At 44.8% G+C, this 15,045-nt stretch overlaps 1 protein-coding gene across 3 annotated transcripts; it reads left to right on the top strand.

Moving 5' to 3' along the window:
- Positions 1-2,960: 2,960 nt before the first annotated feature.
- LOC125458561 (transmembrane O-methyltransferase homolog) lies at positions 2,961-14,860 on the top strand. Of its 3 annotated transcripts, XM_059650561.1 has the most exons (5): positions 2,961-3,257; positions 3,796-4,229; positions 11,958-12,225; positions 13,752-13,948; positions 14,447-14,860. In XM_059650561.1, the coding sequence occupies exons 2-5, from the start codon at positions 4,146-4,148 to the stop codon at positions 14,780-14,782; spliced, it is 885 nt and encodes a 294-aa protein (XP_059506544.1). In that variant the 5' UTR covers positions 2,961-3,257; positions 3,796-4,145; the 3' UTR covers positions 14,783-14,860. The 3 variants fall into 3 exon arrangements, with proteins under 3 accessions (XP_059506544.1, XP_048399907.1, XP_048399908.1); XM_048543950.2 differs by lacking the exon at positions 3,796-4,229 and having other exon boundaries at positions 2,964-3,257; XM_048543951.2 differs by lacking the exons at positions 2,961-3,257; positions 3,796-4,229 and adding an exon at positions 8,426-8,673.
- Positions 14,861-15,045: the final 185 nt, after the last annotated feature.

The following is a 15,045-nucleotide window of genomic DNA, read 5'->3' on the forward strand; positions in this document are numbered from 1 at the left end:
AAGGGCTTAGAAATGCAACTTGGTGTTGTTGCAAAATTTATTGAGTTACTCATTGCAGCATACCTAACCCTTGACTGTCTCTCAGAGCCACAATTCTTTTATGGCTAATCCAGTTATGTCCTTGTTAAATGATAGGAACATCCCTCCAACCCAAAGATGTTGACAACACGAAATTAAATGATAGTAATACTATTGAATGGCAAGGGGAGATGGTCATGGCAGGCATTTGTGTGGCATGAACATTACTTGCCATTGATCAACCCAAGCCTGAATGTTAATTTCTGAGGAGTTGTGAATGATAATAAATACTGAAATCATAAACAAAGCTTATTGATGAAGCAACTGAATGTGTTGTGGCTGAGGACACTTCCCTGAGGAATTCCTGCAGCAACATTTAGGGGTTCAGAAGACTGGTCAACAACAACCGTCTTCCTTTGTGCTAGATATGACTCTATACAGTGGAGAGTCTTCCCTCAATTACCATTGACTTCACTGTTGTTGGCTATTTCGTGCCACACTCAGTCAAAATGATGCCATGGTGTCAAAGGCAGTTACTCTCAATTCAACATCTTTTCAGGGTTTGAACAAAGCAGGTGGCCCTGGTAGAACCAGAAATAAGCATCAGTGAGTAGCTTATTACTGAGCAAGTATTGTTTAACAGCACTGTTGATGACTGCTTCCATCGCCATTGATATTATGTGAAGTGAATCAACTTGGCTAATGATTCATTAGTGATGCTGGAACCTCAGGAGGAGGTCAAGATGAATCATAGAATAGGTGAGCACAAGCAGAAAGACCTGGATGTGTAAGTACACAAGTCATTAAAGGAAGCAGGATTAGTAGAGAGGTCTATTTAATAGTGTCATAAGCATAACAAATTTTTAACATTAGAGGGTGGAAAATTTAACTCGAGTATCACCACACCACAGGCTGTTGCTGCAGAACTTCCTCAGAGTAGAGTCTTAGGCCCAAACACATTCAGCATCTACAGCAATGATCTTTGCTGATGATTTCAGTATTTATTACCATCTACAAGCCCTCAGATGTTAACATTCAAGCTTGGGTTGATTAATGGCAAATAACATGCATGCTGCACAAGTGCCAGACACTAATGTATCTTTAACCAATTTAATTCACTTCATATAATATCAAGGATTGGCTGAAGGCATGGAAAACTGCAAGGCTCCTTCATGGAAACATCTGTCTTAGTCCTGAAGGCTGCTGTTTCAAAATTAGCTGTGTCCTGGTCAAGTTGTTCCAGTTGAGATATTGGTGGTGACCTCAGCCAGTGTGAGAATTGAACCCATGCTGTTGGCATCACTCAGCATCACAAACTAGCCATCCAGAGTCAAAAGAATTTTGGAAGGTGACCACCAATGCATCCATTATTTGTAGGGCTACTTCCTTCGGTCCTCTGGTATGTAGATTATCAGGCCCTGGGCATTTATCAACCTTCAATCTATCAATTTCTTCATTATAATTTCTCTAATCACCCATCCAGCCAGTTGACCTACTTTGAAGTTAAGATGTACATACAAAGGACACTGGTTAGACTTCAACCGGGGTATTATGTACAGTTCTGAAGTTGACACTATAGGAAGAACATGAAAACAGTGGAGAGAATTCAGAAACGGTTTACTAGAATGGTTTCATGGATGAAACACGTGAGCCCTGAGAAAAGAGTGGAGGAGAAGATTTAGAGTTTAGGTATAAATTTTCAAAATCACATGCAGTCTGGACAGATTTGATGGGGAGAAACTTTTTTCCATTGATAAAAGGATCGAAAACCAGACAGCACAATCATAAACTCCCTTGTTCGCTCCACACTGCCCTCCAACCCCACCACACCCAGCACCTTCCACTGCAACCGCAGGAAATGCTACACTTGTCCCCACACCTCCTCCCTCACCCCCATCCCAGGCCCCAAGATGACATTCCACATTAAGCAGAGGTTCACCTGCACATCTGCCAATGTGGTATACTGCATCCACTGTACCCGGTGCGGCATCCTCTACATTGGGGAAACCAAGCGGAGGCTTGGGGACCGCTTTGCAGAACACCTCCGCTCAGTTCGCAACAAACAACTGCACCTCCCAGTCGCAAACCATTTCCACTCCCCCTCCCATTCTCTAGATGACATGTCCATCATGGGCCTCCTGCAGTGCCACAATGATGCCACCCGAAGGTTGCAGGAACAGCAACTCATATTCCGCCTGGGAACCCTGCAGCCATATGGTATCAATGTGGACTTCACCAGTTTCAAAATCTCCCCTTCCCCTACTGCATCCCTAAACCAGCCCAGTTCGTCCCCTCCCCCCACTGCACCACACAACCAGCCCAGCTCTTCCCCCCCACCCACTGCATCCCAAAACCAGTCCAACCTGTCTCTGCCTCCCTAACCGGTTCTTCCCCTCACCCATCCCTTCCTCCCACCCCAAGCCGCACCCCCAGCTACCTACTAACCTCATCCCACCTCCTTGACCTTTCCGTCTTCCCTGGACTGACCTATCCCCTCCCTACCTCCCCACCTATACTCTCTCCACCTATCTTCTTTACTCTCCATCTTCGGACCGCCTCCCTCTCTCTCCCTATTTATTCCAGTTCCCTCTCCCCATCCCCCTCTCTGATGAAGGGTCTAGGCCCGAAACGTCAGCTTTTGTGCTCCTGAGATGCTGCTTGGCCTGCTGTGTTCATCCAGCCTCACATTTTATTATCTTAGCACAATCATAAAGATTATAATAAAGAAAAAAATGCAGGAAGTGCAGAAAGTTCTCACTACGGTTTGGAATGCACTGTCTCGAAGTGTAAATGATTATTTAAATAGAAAAAAAATGTGCAGATTCGCGGGGAAAAGGCGGAAAACTGGCACGAGGTTAAAACGCTAAGCGCCGATACAGACGCGATATGTGAAATGGCCTCCTCCTGCATTGCACTATAAGGATTCTGCGAGTTATTTCCGCCACGTTTAGCTGGAAGGCGCCTAATGTTCCCGGAACATTTTTAACTTGATAAGCCTTCCGGTCTGTCACGTTGTACACTTGTATGCTTTTGATTATAAGTGACAATAAAACTAATTCACTCATTTTATAGAATAATTAAAATTCGCGAGAGGCCGTGAAGGCACAAATTTATTCCACCATTTTCGGCTGGAGGGCGCCTAATGTTCCCGGAACATTTTTAACTTGATAAGCCTTCCGCTCTGTCATGTTGCATGGCTCTTCCGTCTGAGGAATCCCCGTAGCAACCGGACCTAAACGGTAAGTTTCTCCTTTCGAGTTTTAAATAAAGGTTTTAATGTTATTTTCAAGAGATGAATTTTAATCTTTACCAGTTGATCTAAATTTGGGATTTCCTAAACGGATGCTAGATTGATTGTTAATTTAAAATTTAATTTGGTTTTTTTATGTTAAACAAAGATTCCAAAGGATATGGGCGAAAGTTCATGAGTTGGTCTATAGTCCATGGTATTTGGAGTTAAAGCCATAGATCAGGGAAGTTCTCGTTACGTGGCGCAACAGGCTCGGGGAAATGAATGGTTTGCTCCTGTTCCTATTATCCGAGGAGCAGTTTTCTCTGAACACTCTTGATGACAGAAGTGAGCACCCCCTCCAACCTGATCCAGTCAGATTGATCTCTTCTTCCCAGCAAGGCTATTGAAATGTTAGAATTGCTTTTGAGTCCAGTTGTTTTATGTACCACTGACAGCGTTGTTCTTTTTTACTCATGTTTATTTATATAGGATTGAAAGTATAAATTATATATTTAGAAATACATGAAAATACTTAATGTTTAAAGAGTCCAGCAGTTGCTTCCAGATGGTGCTCCGGTCCTACGATCATAGTTTCGAAAGCGGGAGGAATGTTTGCTGTTCGGCCTGCCCACGGTGTTAATGGCGGACTTCATATCCCAGAAGGCAGTGCGATGGAGAATTGGCCCTCTGGCTGTGGCGCATGCGCACACTCCATTCACGAACCAGCCTCCACCTGACTGTGGAAGGGAACCTCTTCTGTAAATTGTACATCCTCCTGAATCTTCAGCCGGGCAATCTCACATCTCTCTGTGTCTCGTCTGGATGATGGAAGACCCAGGAAAGCAATGAATCCTGCTCCAAAAAAAAAACTCAATTTTAAAATCTGTGATCAGAGATGATGGGAACTGCAGGTGCTGGAGAACCCAACATAACAAAGTGTGGAGCTGGCGTTTCGGGCCTAGACCCTTCATCAGAGAGGGTGAGAAGCGTCAGCTTTTGTGCTCCTGAGATGCTGCTTGGTCTGCTGTGTTCATCCAGCCTCACACTTTGTTATCTTAAATTTTAAAATCTTTTGTGTTCATATACCTTTTGTTTCCCAACCTTCCTAATCTTTGTCACATCTTTCATGCTCTACAGCCTTCTGAGGCATCAGCAGCTGACCAATTCTGACTTCTGATGCTCCCCCGGTCCACCATTCAATAAGATCATGGCTCATCTCTATTTCAATTTCCATGTTCTCATCAACTCCCAATAACTCTTGGTGTCACAGAAATCTATCCAACTCTGTCTTAAAACTATTCAATAACCCCAACTCCATCGACTCCTGAGGCAGAAAGTTTCGAAGTTACACAACTCTATGAGGGAATAACAATTCTCCTCATTTCTGTCCTGAAACAGTGCCCCCTAGTTTTGGGACAGACCCAGAACAGGAAACATTCTTTCCTCACCCACGATGTGAAATTCAGGAGCCTATACATTTCAACTAAATTGACCCCGCTCTTCCAAACTCCAAAGGAAAGAAGCCCAGGCTGCCCAGTCTGTCCTCGAAAGACAACCCATAAGTAGGAAACTGGAGAACAAGAATGGGCTGTGAAATGACCTTGGCAAATAGGGTTAAAGAGAATCCAAAGGCATTCTATACATACATTAAAAACAAGAGGATGACGAGGGAGAAAGTAGGACCACTCACGGATAAAGGAGGGAACTTGTGGTTGGAGGCAGAGGATGTGGGCAAGATCCTAAATGAGTACTTCATATTGGTATTCACCCAGGAGTGTGGAGCATCCTAATATGCAAGGGCATTTGAGATCAAGAAAAAAGTGGTATTGGATCTCTTGAAGAGCACTGAGGCAGATAAGTCCCCAGCACCTGATGGTATCTACCACAAAGTCAGATATCACATGAAAGCAGGTGTTATAGTCCAACAAGTTTATTTGAAGTCACAAGCTTTCAAAGCGCTGCTGTTTCATCAGGTGAAGTCCAGTCCAACATTGGCATCTCCACGTCGTACCTACCCCAGATTATTGAGAAAGGCAAAAGAGCAGATTGCTAGGACCTTGACCAAGATCTTTGCATCCTAGCTAGCCACTGGAGAAGTCCTAGTAACTCTCACATTGGTGGTTGAGAAGCTATTGGAGAGAATTCTTGGGGATTGGATTTACACGCAGTTGGATAAACATGGCCTAATTAGGACAGTCAACATTGCCATGTGAGGGGCAGATCATGTCTTACTAACTTGATTGAATTTTTCAAGGAGGTGACGAAGGTAATTGATGAGAGTAGAGCAACGGATGATGTCTGCATGGATTTTAGTAAGATCTCAATGAGGTCCCTCATGGTAGGCCCATCCAGCAGCTAAAAATGTGTGGGATCCACGGTGACTTGGCTGCTTGGGTTCAGAATTGGCTTGCCCATTGAAGGCAGAGGGTAGTGAAGGGAGGGTGTATTTCAGGCTGGAGGTCAATGACTAGTGGTGTTCTGCAAAGATCCATACTGTGACCTCTGCTATTTGTGATATATAAATGACTTGGATGAAAATGTAGATGGGTGGGATAGTAAGTTTGCAGACAACACAAAGATTGGTGGAGTTGTGGATAGTGTAAAATGTTGTCAAATGATACAGCAGAATATAGATTAGCTGCAGTTTTGGACAGAGAAATGGCAGATGGAGTTTAACCCAGATAAGTGTGAGGTGCTGCACTTTGGGAGATCAAATGTTAAGGAAAAGTATACAGTTAATGGCAGGACCCTGAGCAGCAGTGATGTACACAGTGATCTTGGGGTTCAAGTCTTTAGCTTTCTGAAAGTGGCAACACAAGTAGAGAGAGTGTTAAAGACGGCTTTGGCATGCGTGCCTTCATTCCTCAGGGAATCGAATACAAGAGTCAGGATGTCATGTTGCAGCTTTATAAGACTTTGGTTAGGCCGCACTTGGGGTATTGCATTCAATTCTGGTTGCCACATTACAGGAAGGATGTGGAGGCTTTGGAGAGGGTACAGAAGAGGTCTACTAGGATTCTGCCTGGAGTAGACGATATGAGTTATAAGGAAGGCTAGAAAAACTCACGTTTTTTCTGGAGCAGCAGAGGCTGAGGAGGAGGGGCCAGTGACATGATAGAAGTCTATAAAATTATGAGACGCATAGATAGGTTGACAGTAAGAATCTTTTTCCCAGAGTTGAAGTGTCTAATACTCGGGGGAATGCATTTAAGGTGAGTGGGGGTGTGGGGGGGTAGATTTTTTACACAGAGAGTGGTAGGAGTCTGGAACATGCTGCCAGGGATAGTGGTGGAGGCAGATATGATAGGGGTGTTTAAGGGGCTTTTGGATAAGCACATGAATATGCAAGGAATTGAGGGATATGAACCAACAGAAGCGATTATTTTAATCCGGAATCATATGTTCAGCACAACATCGTGGGCCGAAGGGCCCGTTTCTGTGTTGTATTGTTCTATGTTCTGTGTTCTAAGCCACTCATTCCAGGCATTGAGTAAAGCTCCTCTGAACTATCTCCAATGCATTCTTATCCTTTCTTAAATAAGGAGACCAGAACTGACATTGTATTCAAGGTGTGATTTCACCAATGCCCTGCACTTTCAACTGCCTGGGTCCTATGAAGAAACAGGGCAGAAGTAGGCCACGTGGCCCTTCGAACCTGCTCCAACATTCAATAAGATTGTGGTTGATCAGATTGTTGTCTAAGCTCAAGTTTCTGCCTAAGCTCCGTAAGCGTTAACTCCCTTCATTATCAAAACCTACCTAACTCAACTTTAGATAAATTTCAAGATCCAGCCTCTGTTCCTGCTGAACAAGAGAATTCCACACTCCATCAAACATCTGAGAGAAAATGTTTCTCCTCATCTCCATCTTAAGAGGGAGACATCTTATTCCAAAAATTAGACTAAAAACTAGGGGAGATAATGGGAACTGCAGATGCTGGAGAATCCAAGATAACAAAGTGTGTAGCTGGATGAACACAGCAGGCCAAGCAGCATCTTGTTCTTCCTCTCACATATCCCCTCCTCCCCCTCAAGCCGCACCTCCATTTCCCACCTACCAACCTCATCCCGCCTCCTTGACCTGTCCGTCCTCCCTGGACTGACCTATCCCCTCTCCACCTCCCCACCTATACTCTCCTCTCCACCTATCTTCTCCTCTATCCATCTTCGGTCCACCTCCCCCTCTCTCCCTATTTATTTCAGAACCCTCTCCCCATCTCCATCTCTGATGAAGGGTCTAGGCCCGAAACGTCAGCTTTTGTGCTCCTGAGATGCTGCTTGGCCTGCTATGTTCATTCAGCTTCACACTTTGTTATCTAAAAACTGGGGGACATAGTTTAAGAATTTCTTCCTTAAATCTCTCTACCTTTTTCCTCTTTTAAGATGTTTATTAAAAATGACCTCTTTCATCAATCAAATTTTGGTTGCCTGATCTAATATGTGACTCAGAATCAAATTTTGTTTCGGTCCTGTTAAGTGCCTGGAGAGACTTGAATATGTGAAAGGTGCTCTGTAAGTCAAAGATGTTATTGAGATGACCTTGCTGGTCAAATACCAAGGTGCTCTTGCTTGCAGAGGAGTGTGCACATAGACAGAGGGTGGCTTTGGATGTGATGTTCCACTAGATTGACAAATCTTCTTGCTATCTTGAGTTTCACGTGACCATTACATGTGGGGACATTAGCTAGGGATCAAGATGGATCAAGGTTCTCAGGCACACACAAGAAATAGGGACAGAAGGGCTCCATTCAGCACCTTGACCTTGCCCCACCATTATTAAAATTATGGCTGATCTGATTTGGCCTCAACACCACATTACTGTCTATCACACCACCAGCCTTCCCATCCCCATGTATCTCTTGATTCTCCTGACAATCCAAAATCCATCTAACTCAGCTTTGGACATATTCAACGACCTAGCCCCCACTATTCTTGAGAGAAAAGAATTCTGAACACTGTGTAAATCTGGAACTGTCTGTCTTGAGAAAGCTGCAAAGACTGGTGTTCAGTTACAGCATTCATGAATGAAATGGTTTATTGCTCATCCAGGATATTAATATGAATCAAATGCGATAAATAGATATAAACTACAGATCAGTTATGATCCAAAAAGATGTTTGAACAGACCCAAGGGTTTGAAATGACCTTTTCATTGTCCAATTCCTCACTCTGTTCGTGAAAGACTGCACAGTGGGTGCAGTTGGAATTGCTAGTTATCTCTGTTCAAGGACCGACACTAGCTGTCAGCTGCACCTGATGTTGCTTTGAGCTGAAGGTTTGCAGGCTAGAAAGGGTCCTCAGAGCTAACAAGCACAGCAATTAAACTGGCTTCTGAACCCAAACTGTTCCAGATAGGACAAATCCCAGCCAGCGAGAGAGTAAAGGTTGACAGACTATTCTGTGAATATTCTTATCTCGTTCAGGGTAAGGACTTGATGTGCCTCTTAATCTTGTTCAGCTTGGTTCCTCGTTATTTCAGTAATGTTTCTTCTGTCTTCTACTATTAAGGGAGTAACAAAGTATTTGTTTAATGGCTCAAGTTTCTTGTGAAAACTTTGTGGTACCATAATGTTACATAGTTCATGTTAGCATGTTAGATTTTCATATTTCAGCACTTAAGGATGTGCAGTGTAGTGACTGAAACTGGATCAAGATCAAGCAACATTTCTGGTCTTCATCAAAACAGGATTTTTTATTTCAAATACAAAATATTTTCCTGCGTCCATTTTAATGCCTCCGATTTAAGTGGATGGGGTTTCGGGAGTCTTTGTTCTTGTCTAGGGCTGGATATGGGAGAACAGGGTTGAACTCTTTGGACGTGAATGTACAGGCAGGGTTTCTGTGAAAGAAACAACGAATCCTTTTCACTGGCTGTTTTGCAGCAGCAATTGGATATCAGAGAATAACCCATTAGGCCATGTCCACCAACAACAAAGAAATACCAGGGTTTAAAACAGTTTCACACCTAACTATAAGCAATCTGAGCTCTGCGGTATTCATTGCCAGCCCAATGGGGTCCTGATCCATTGTTTAGCAAATGCAGTTTTATATCCTTTTGAGGCTTGAGCTCAATGCCTCGCTAAAAAGTCAGAATTTCCAATAGAACATAGAACATAGAACATAGAACAGTACAGCACAGAACAGGCCCTTCAGCCCACAATGTTGTGCCGACCATTGATCCTCATGGATGCACCCTCAAATTTCTGTGACCATATGCATGTCCAGCAGTCTCTTAAATGACCCCAATGACCTTGCTTCCACAACTGCTGCTGGCAACGCATTCCATGCTCTCACAACTCTCTGCGTAAAGAACCTGCCTCTGACATCCCCTCTATACTTTCCACCAACCAGCTTAAAACTATGACCCCTCGTGCTAGCCATTTCTGCCCTGGGAAATAGTCTCTGGCTATCGACTCTATCTATGCCTCTCATTATCTTGTATACCTCAATTAGGTCCCCTCTCCTCCTCCTTTTCTCCAATGAAAAGAGACCGAGCTCAGTCAACCTCTCTTCATAAGATAAGCCCTCCAGTCCAGGCAGCATCCTGGTAAACCTCCTCTGAACCCTCTCCAAAGCATCCACATCTTTCCTATAATAGGGCGCCCAGAACTGGACGCAGTATTCCAAGTGCGGTCTAACCAAAGTTTTATAGAGCTGCAACAAGATCTCACGACTCTTAAACTCAATCCCCCTGTTAATGAAAGCCAAAACACCATATGCTTTCTTAACAACCCTGTCCACTTGGGTGGCCATTTTAAGGGATCTATGTATCTGCACACCAAGATCCCTCTGTTCCTCCACGCTGCCAAGAATCCTATCCTTAATCCTGTACTCAGCTTTCAAATTCGACCTTCCAAAATGCATCACCTCGCATTTATCCAGGTTGAACTCCATCTGCCACCTCTCAGCCCATCTCTGCATCCTGTCAATGTCCCGCTGCAGCCTACAACAGCCCTCTACACTGTCAACGACACCTCCGACCTTTGTGTCGTCTGCAAACTTGCTGACCCATCCTTCAATTCCCTCGTCCAAGTCATTAATAAAAATTACAAACAGTAGAGGCCCAAGGACAGAGCCCTGTGGAACCCCACTCACCACTGACTTCCAGGCAGAATATTTTCCTTCTACTACCACACGCTGTCTTCTGTTGGCCAGCCAATAGTGCAGCACTCCCTCAATACTGGCCCTCCGACAGTGCAGAAGTCCCTCAGTTCTGACCATCCGACAGTGCAGCACCCACTCAGTTCTGACCATCTGACAGTGCAGCACTGTCTCAGTACTATCCCTTCTTCCTTGCTCTTATGAGACTGCTGAATGGACTTCTCTAATTTCAAATCTAATGTTGCTCTTTCTTTTGTGTACCTCCTGTGCAGCCATAACCTTGTATGCCTCACTCTGTCTAAACACCCTGTGTCCTTGTATGTTACGATCTATCTGTACTGCTCGCAAAACAAAACAGTTCACCGTACTGAGGTACAATAAATCAAATCAAATCAACAATGAACCACTCCTTCAGTACTGACCTAGGTCAGTGCAGCACTCCTTTGGTCTTTACACATGGAAGTGTGTTGGTGTAGTACAATGTTAGTGTCCCTAATTCTGAACCAGAAGGTCCAGATTCAAGTCCCACCTGTTTGAGAGATGTGTCATAACACATACCATCAAAGTTTTTACAGTCGAATCACTTTGGCCCATTGTGTCTGTGCTAGTCAATAACATCTATCTATTTGAATGGCATTTTCTAGCACTTGGCCTGTAGTCCAGGTTTCCTGCCCCTAGTGCCCTTATGGGCAGTATGTTGTCGATAACACTCTCTGGGTGAAAAGACATTTTCTCAAATCCCCTCTAAATAAGAACATAAGAACTAGGAGCAGGAGTAGGCCATCTGGCCCCTCGAGCCTGCCCCGCCATTTAATAAGATCATGACTGATCTTTTTGAGACTCAGCTCCACTTACCTGCCCATTCACCATAACCTTTAATTCCTTTACTGTTCAAATCTTCTGCTCCTTAACTTAAAACTGAGCCTTGTGGTTACTGACCCCTCTGCCAGGGGAAAAATTCTCCCTATCTACCCTACCCATGCCCCTCATACTTTGTACACCCCAATCAAGTCACCCCACCTACTCTGCTGTCAGGACAACTACTAGCCTCTCTAGTCTCTCTTCATTGCTGAATTGCTCCAGGCCAGACCACATCCTGGTGAATCTCCACTGCACCCTCTCCAGTAAAATTACATCCTTCCTGCAGTGTGGTGATCAGAACTGCACACAGTACTCCAGCTCCATCACGACATCCTTGCTCTTATATTCAGTGCCTTAATTAATAAAGGCAAGAATCCCCCTGCCTTCTTAACCACTTTGTCTACAAGTCCTTCAAGGATCCACGGACATACGCACCAAGGTCCCTCTGATCTTCTGTACTCCCTGTCCGGCCATCAGAACAGATTCAAGATGTGACTATCTGTTCACATCTGAACAGGTTAGTTAAATATAGGTAACACAGTGCGGAGCCGGAGGAACAGGCAAGATATCTGAGGTTAGTTAAACATATGTGCAATACACGCCCTGTGGGCTAGGGGGCGAGAGAGTTCTACTCACCGAGCAACAATGGATACTTTTGAGTGGAAAACGATTTGGCGAATGATTGCTGCAGGATGTTGAGTTTCCGCAGAGATTTAATAACGCTCCGTGTATCCTGCTCCTCTCAGCTGAAGATGTGGCTTCCGGTTCTGGCTGCAATCTTGGTGCCTGTCTGCACTGCCCTGGCGAACCGATGCCACCACCGGCTGATCCGCTTCTACCGTCAGCGATTCCTGGGCTGGTTTAAGACCTGCCTGACCGGAATGTCCCCGGAAGAACGGGCGTTCCGTTACGTTTTGACCAACTCGACACACGGGAAGCCCGAGAGTGTACTAAGCACATTGGACGAGTGGTGTGGCAAATACGAGCGTGTGACAAGCACCGGCCCCGCCAAAGGTTAGGTCCACTCACATAGTCACGGTATCCCTGTACACACCCCTGTATCGAAACCTTCCGACTATCCCGGAAGATGACACGGCCATAAAACTATTCAGGACTTTTCAGCCCTGCTTTACAGACTGATCCCAAAACAATCCCACTGCCTCACATTTCCTCCATAGCCTTGTATTGATCCAAAATAATTCCCCTGCCCCACAGCCCTTTGCTGTGTCTCAATCACAGACTCATCCCACTGTCCCACACTCTGTGTATGAAACCCAAACTAATCTCACTCCCCACTGTGCAGGCAATGGCCTACTGGTATCAACGCTGGGCTGTTAATCCAGAGACCCGGATAACATTCCGGTAGACGCGGGTTTCAATCCTGCCCACAGAAGATGGTGGAGTTTGAAATTCGATTTTTTTTTAAAAATCTGGAATTAAGAATCCAATGATGTCCATGAATCCATTGCTTATTGTTAGGAAAAACCCATCTGGTTCACTAATGTCCTTTAGGGAAGGAAACTGCCATCCTTACCTGGTCTGGCCTATATGTGACTCCGTACCCACATCAATGTGGTTGACTGTGACGTTGCCCTCTGGGCAATAGGGATGGACAATAAATGCTGTCCAGCCAATGATATCCTTATTCCAATCATGAATAAAAGGAAAAAAAATTGACCTATGGCAATTCCAAAATTGATCCCACTGCTCCACACCCTCCCTATAACCTTGGATCAATGCCAAACTGATCCCATTGCTCTGTAGCCATACATCAATTCCATAATTAATCAAACTGTCCCTCACTTTCACCTTAGGCCTGTGTCAATCTCACTACCCCACCATCTCCCTATAAACCTATATGAATCACAAAATTAATCCCAGACTCTCCCATAGCTCTGCATCATCCCATAAAAACCAATCCCACTGCCCTCTCCCCATAAATCTATCTGAATCATAAAACTTATCCCACTCTCTTCTCCAAAACCTGTATTAATACTCAAACTAATCCCACTGCCCCAGTTTTCTCCCCATAGTTTTGTATCTTCCCATGCCTCATATTTATTCCATTTTCCCCATAAAGATGGTCACAGTCATAATGTGCATAGCAAACTGCCAAAGACAGCAGTACAATACAAAGCAGTTGTACTGATGCAGGCTGAGGGATTAATGTTGGCCCTGGAGCGTTCAGGGAACATTCTTGCTCTTTTCCATAAAGTAATCACATGACCTAAGAGAGCAACTGTGGTTTCACTTTGTTGTCTGATCTGAAGGTCAGCACCTTTGACAGTGCAGCACTCCTTCAGTACTGCATTGGGCATATCAGCCTCCAGTGCTCAAAGCCTCCAAAGTGGGATTGGAACACACAACCTTCTGCCTTCGCGGTGAAAGACAGTGTCACCCACTCAAAATACAGGGGAAGTGAGTTTAAATGACTAGCTTTTTCAGAGTGCCAGCACAGGCATTATGGGCTGAAAGAGCATCCTTCTAGCCTGTGTAAAACTGGTCACAGGCTGCTGTTTGTAATTGTGGATGTGTTGCAGGTCAGATCCTCGAATCAGTGGTACAGCGCAGTGGCCCGGTCAGGGCTCTTGAGCTGGGAACAAATTGTGGTTACTCAGCCATTCGCATTGCGAGGCTACTGCAGCCCGGAGCAAAGCTGTACACATTGGAGCAAGATCCCAAAACTGCTGAAGTGGCTGAGGAAATGATGTTGGTGGCAGGACTGAAACACACACAGGTATCTAAGATCGTCTGTTACCAGAGTCCCAGTGCTGGAGATTTGGGGTTTTGGGGCTGGGGTGGGGTGGCGCTAATCATAAAAGCATACCCCTGTCCTGTCTCCTAGTTCTCATGAAGAGGAACATTGGCAGAAGGAGGCCATTCAGCTCAGTCAAGCCTGTTACTCAGGAACAGGAGGAAGGCATTCCACTCACTTGTTCATTACATATGGGTCTCATTTGAACTTGACATCAAACTTGCATTTTTGCCAGTGCAGCTTTCTCCTACTGCAGTGTCTTGCTCCAATCTCTGGAATAGGGATTGAACCCATGACTTCCTGACTGAGAGGCGAGCACTGCTTCCTGAACCATGGAAACCAGCCACCTTGACAATTCTGTCTTCCCATCCACTGAATCCTGTTATCTCCTGTCAAGCGCTGATCTGCTGAGGCCCCGCTCACTGAAGTAAATGTGGGCCCACTGTACATTCAGTTCTGACACGTGTCTCATCTCCCCAGTTCCAAGTGATCACCGGATCTCTTTCTGAGGCCATTCCTCGATTCAAGAAATCGCTTGGGGTGGGGACGTTCGATTTTGTGTTTCTGAACCAGGGGCAAGGTACAGACTATTTGAAGGACTTGTGTCAGCTGGAGGAGGAGAGACTGCTGTCAAAAGGCTCGGTGATCCTGGCCAACAGTGTAACTCACTCAGGGGCAGCTGGATTCCTCAGCACGGTCCGTGGTGACCCTCATTATCGCACCTCATTCCACCCCTGTACAGCTCCTTACGAGAAGGACATCACAGATGGCATGGAAGAGTTGGTTTTCCTCAAGGACGATGGAAAAAGAAATTAAGTTGTACCTCACATCTCTCCTGGAGCTAGAGAAAAGTGGTCAGTATGTTTTCATTGAGCAATTTTCTTCATTCTCAGAAATGGCTCAAAATAAATATCTTAAAATAAAAGTCTTTGTAAGAACTTCCATTTGTTATTCATGATAATATTCCTTCATTTAAATATTTGTGCCTTAAATATTGAAAATCAAAATACATCACACTATACAGACATCGATAGAAAACTAATACAGCAGCTTCACTGAGGAAATGGTCATGTCACTGG

Source organism: Stegostoma tigrinum, chromosome 13 (assembly GCF_030684315.1).
Source record: "Stegostoma tigrinum isolate sSteTig4 chromosome 13, sSteTig4.hap1, whole genome shotgun sequence".
In the NCBI taxonomy this organism is placed as follows: domain Eukaryota; kingdom Metazoa; phylum Chordata; class Chondrichthyes; order Orectolobiformes; family Stegostomatidae; genus Stegostoma; species Stegostoma tigrinum.

Excerpts from the sequence above, each read along its gene's own strand:
- LOC125458561 (XM_059650561.1), top strand. The coding sequence starts at position 4,146 with ATGATGGGAACTGCAGGTGCTGGAGAACCCAACATAACAAAGTGTGGA. Across the intron at positions 12,226-13,751 it reads AAGCACCGGCCCCGCCAAAG|GTCAGATCCTCGAATCAGTG; the intron begins GTTAGGTCCACT and ends GATGTGTTGCAG. Across the intron at positions 13,949-14,446 it reads CAGGACTGAAACACACACAG|TTCCAAGTGATCACCGGATC; the intron begins GTATCTAAGATC and ends TCATCTCCCCAG.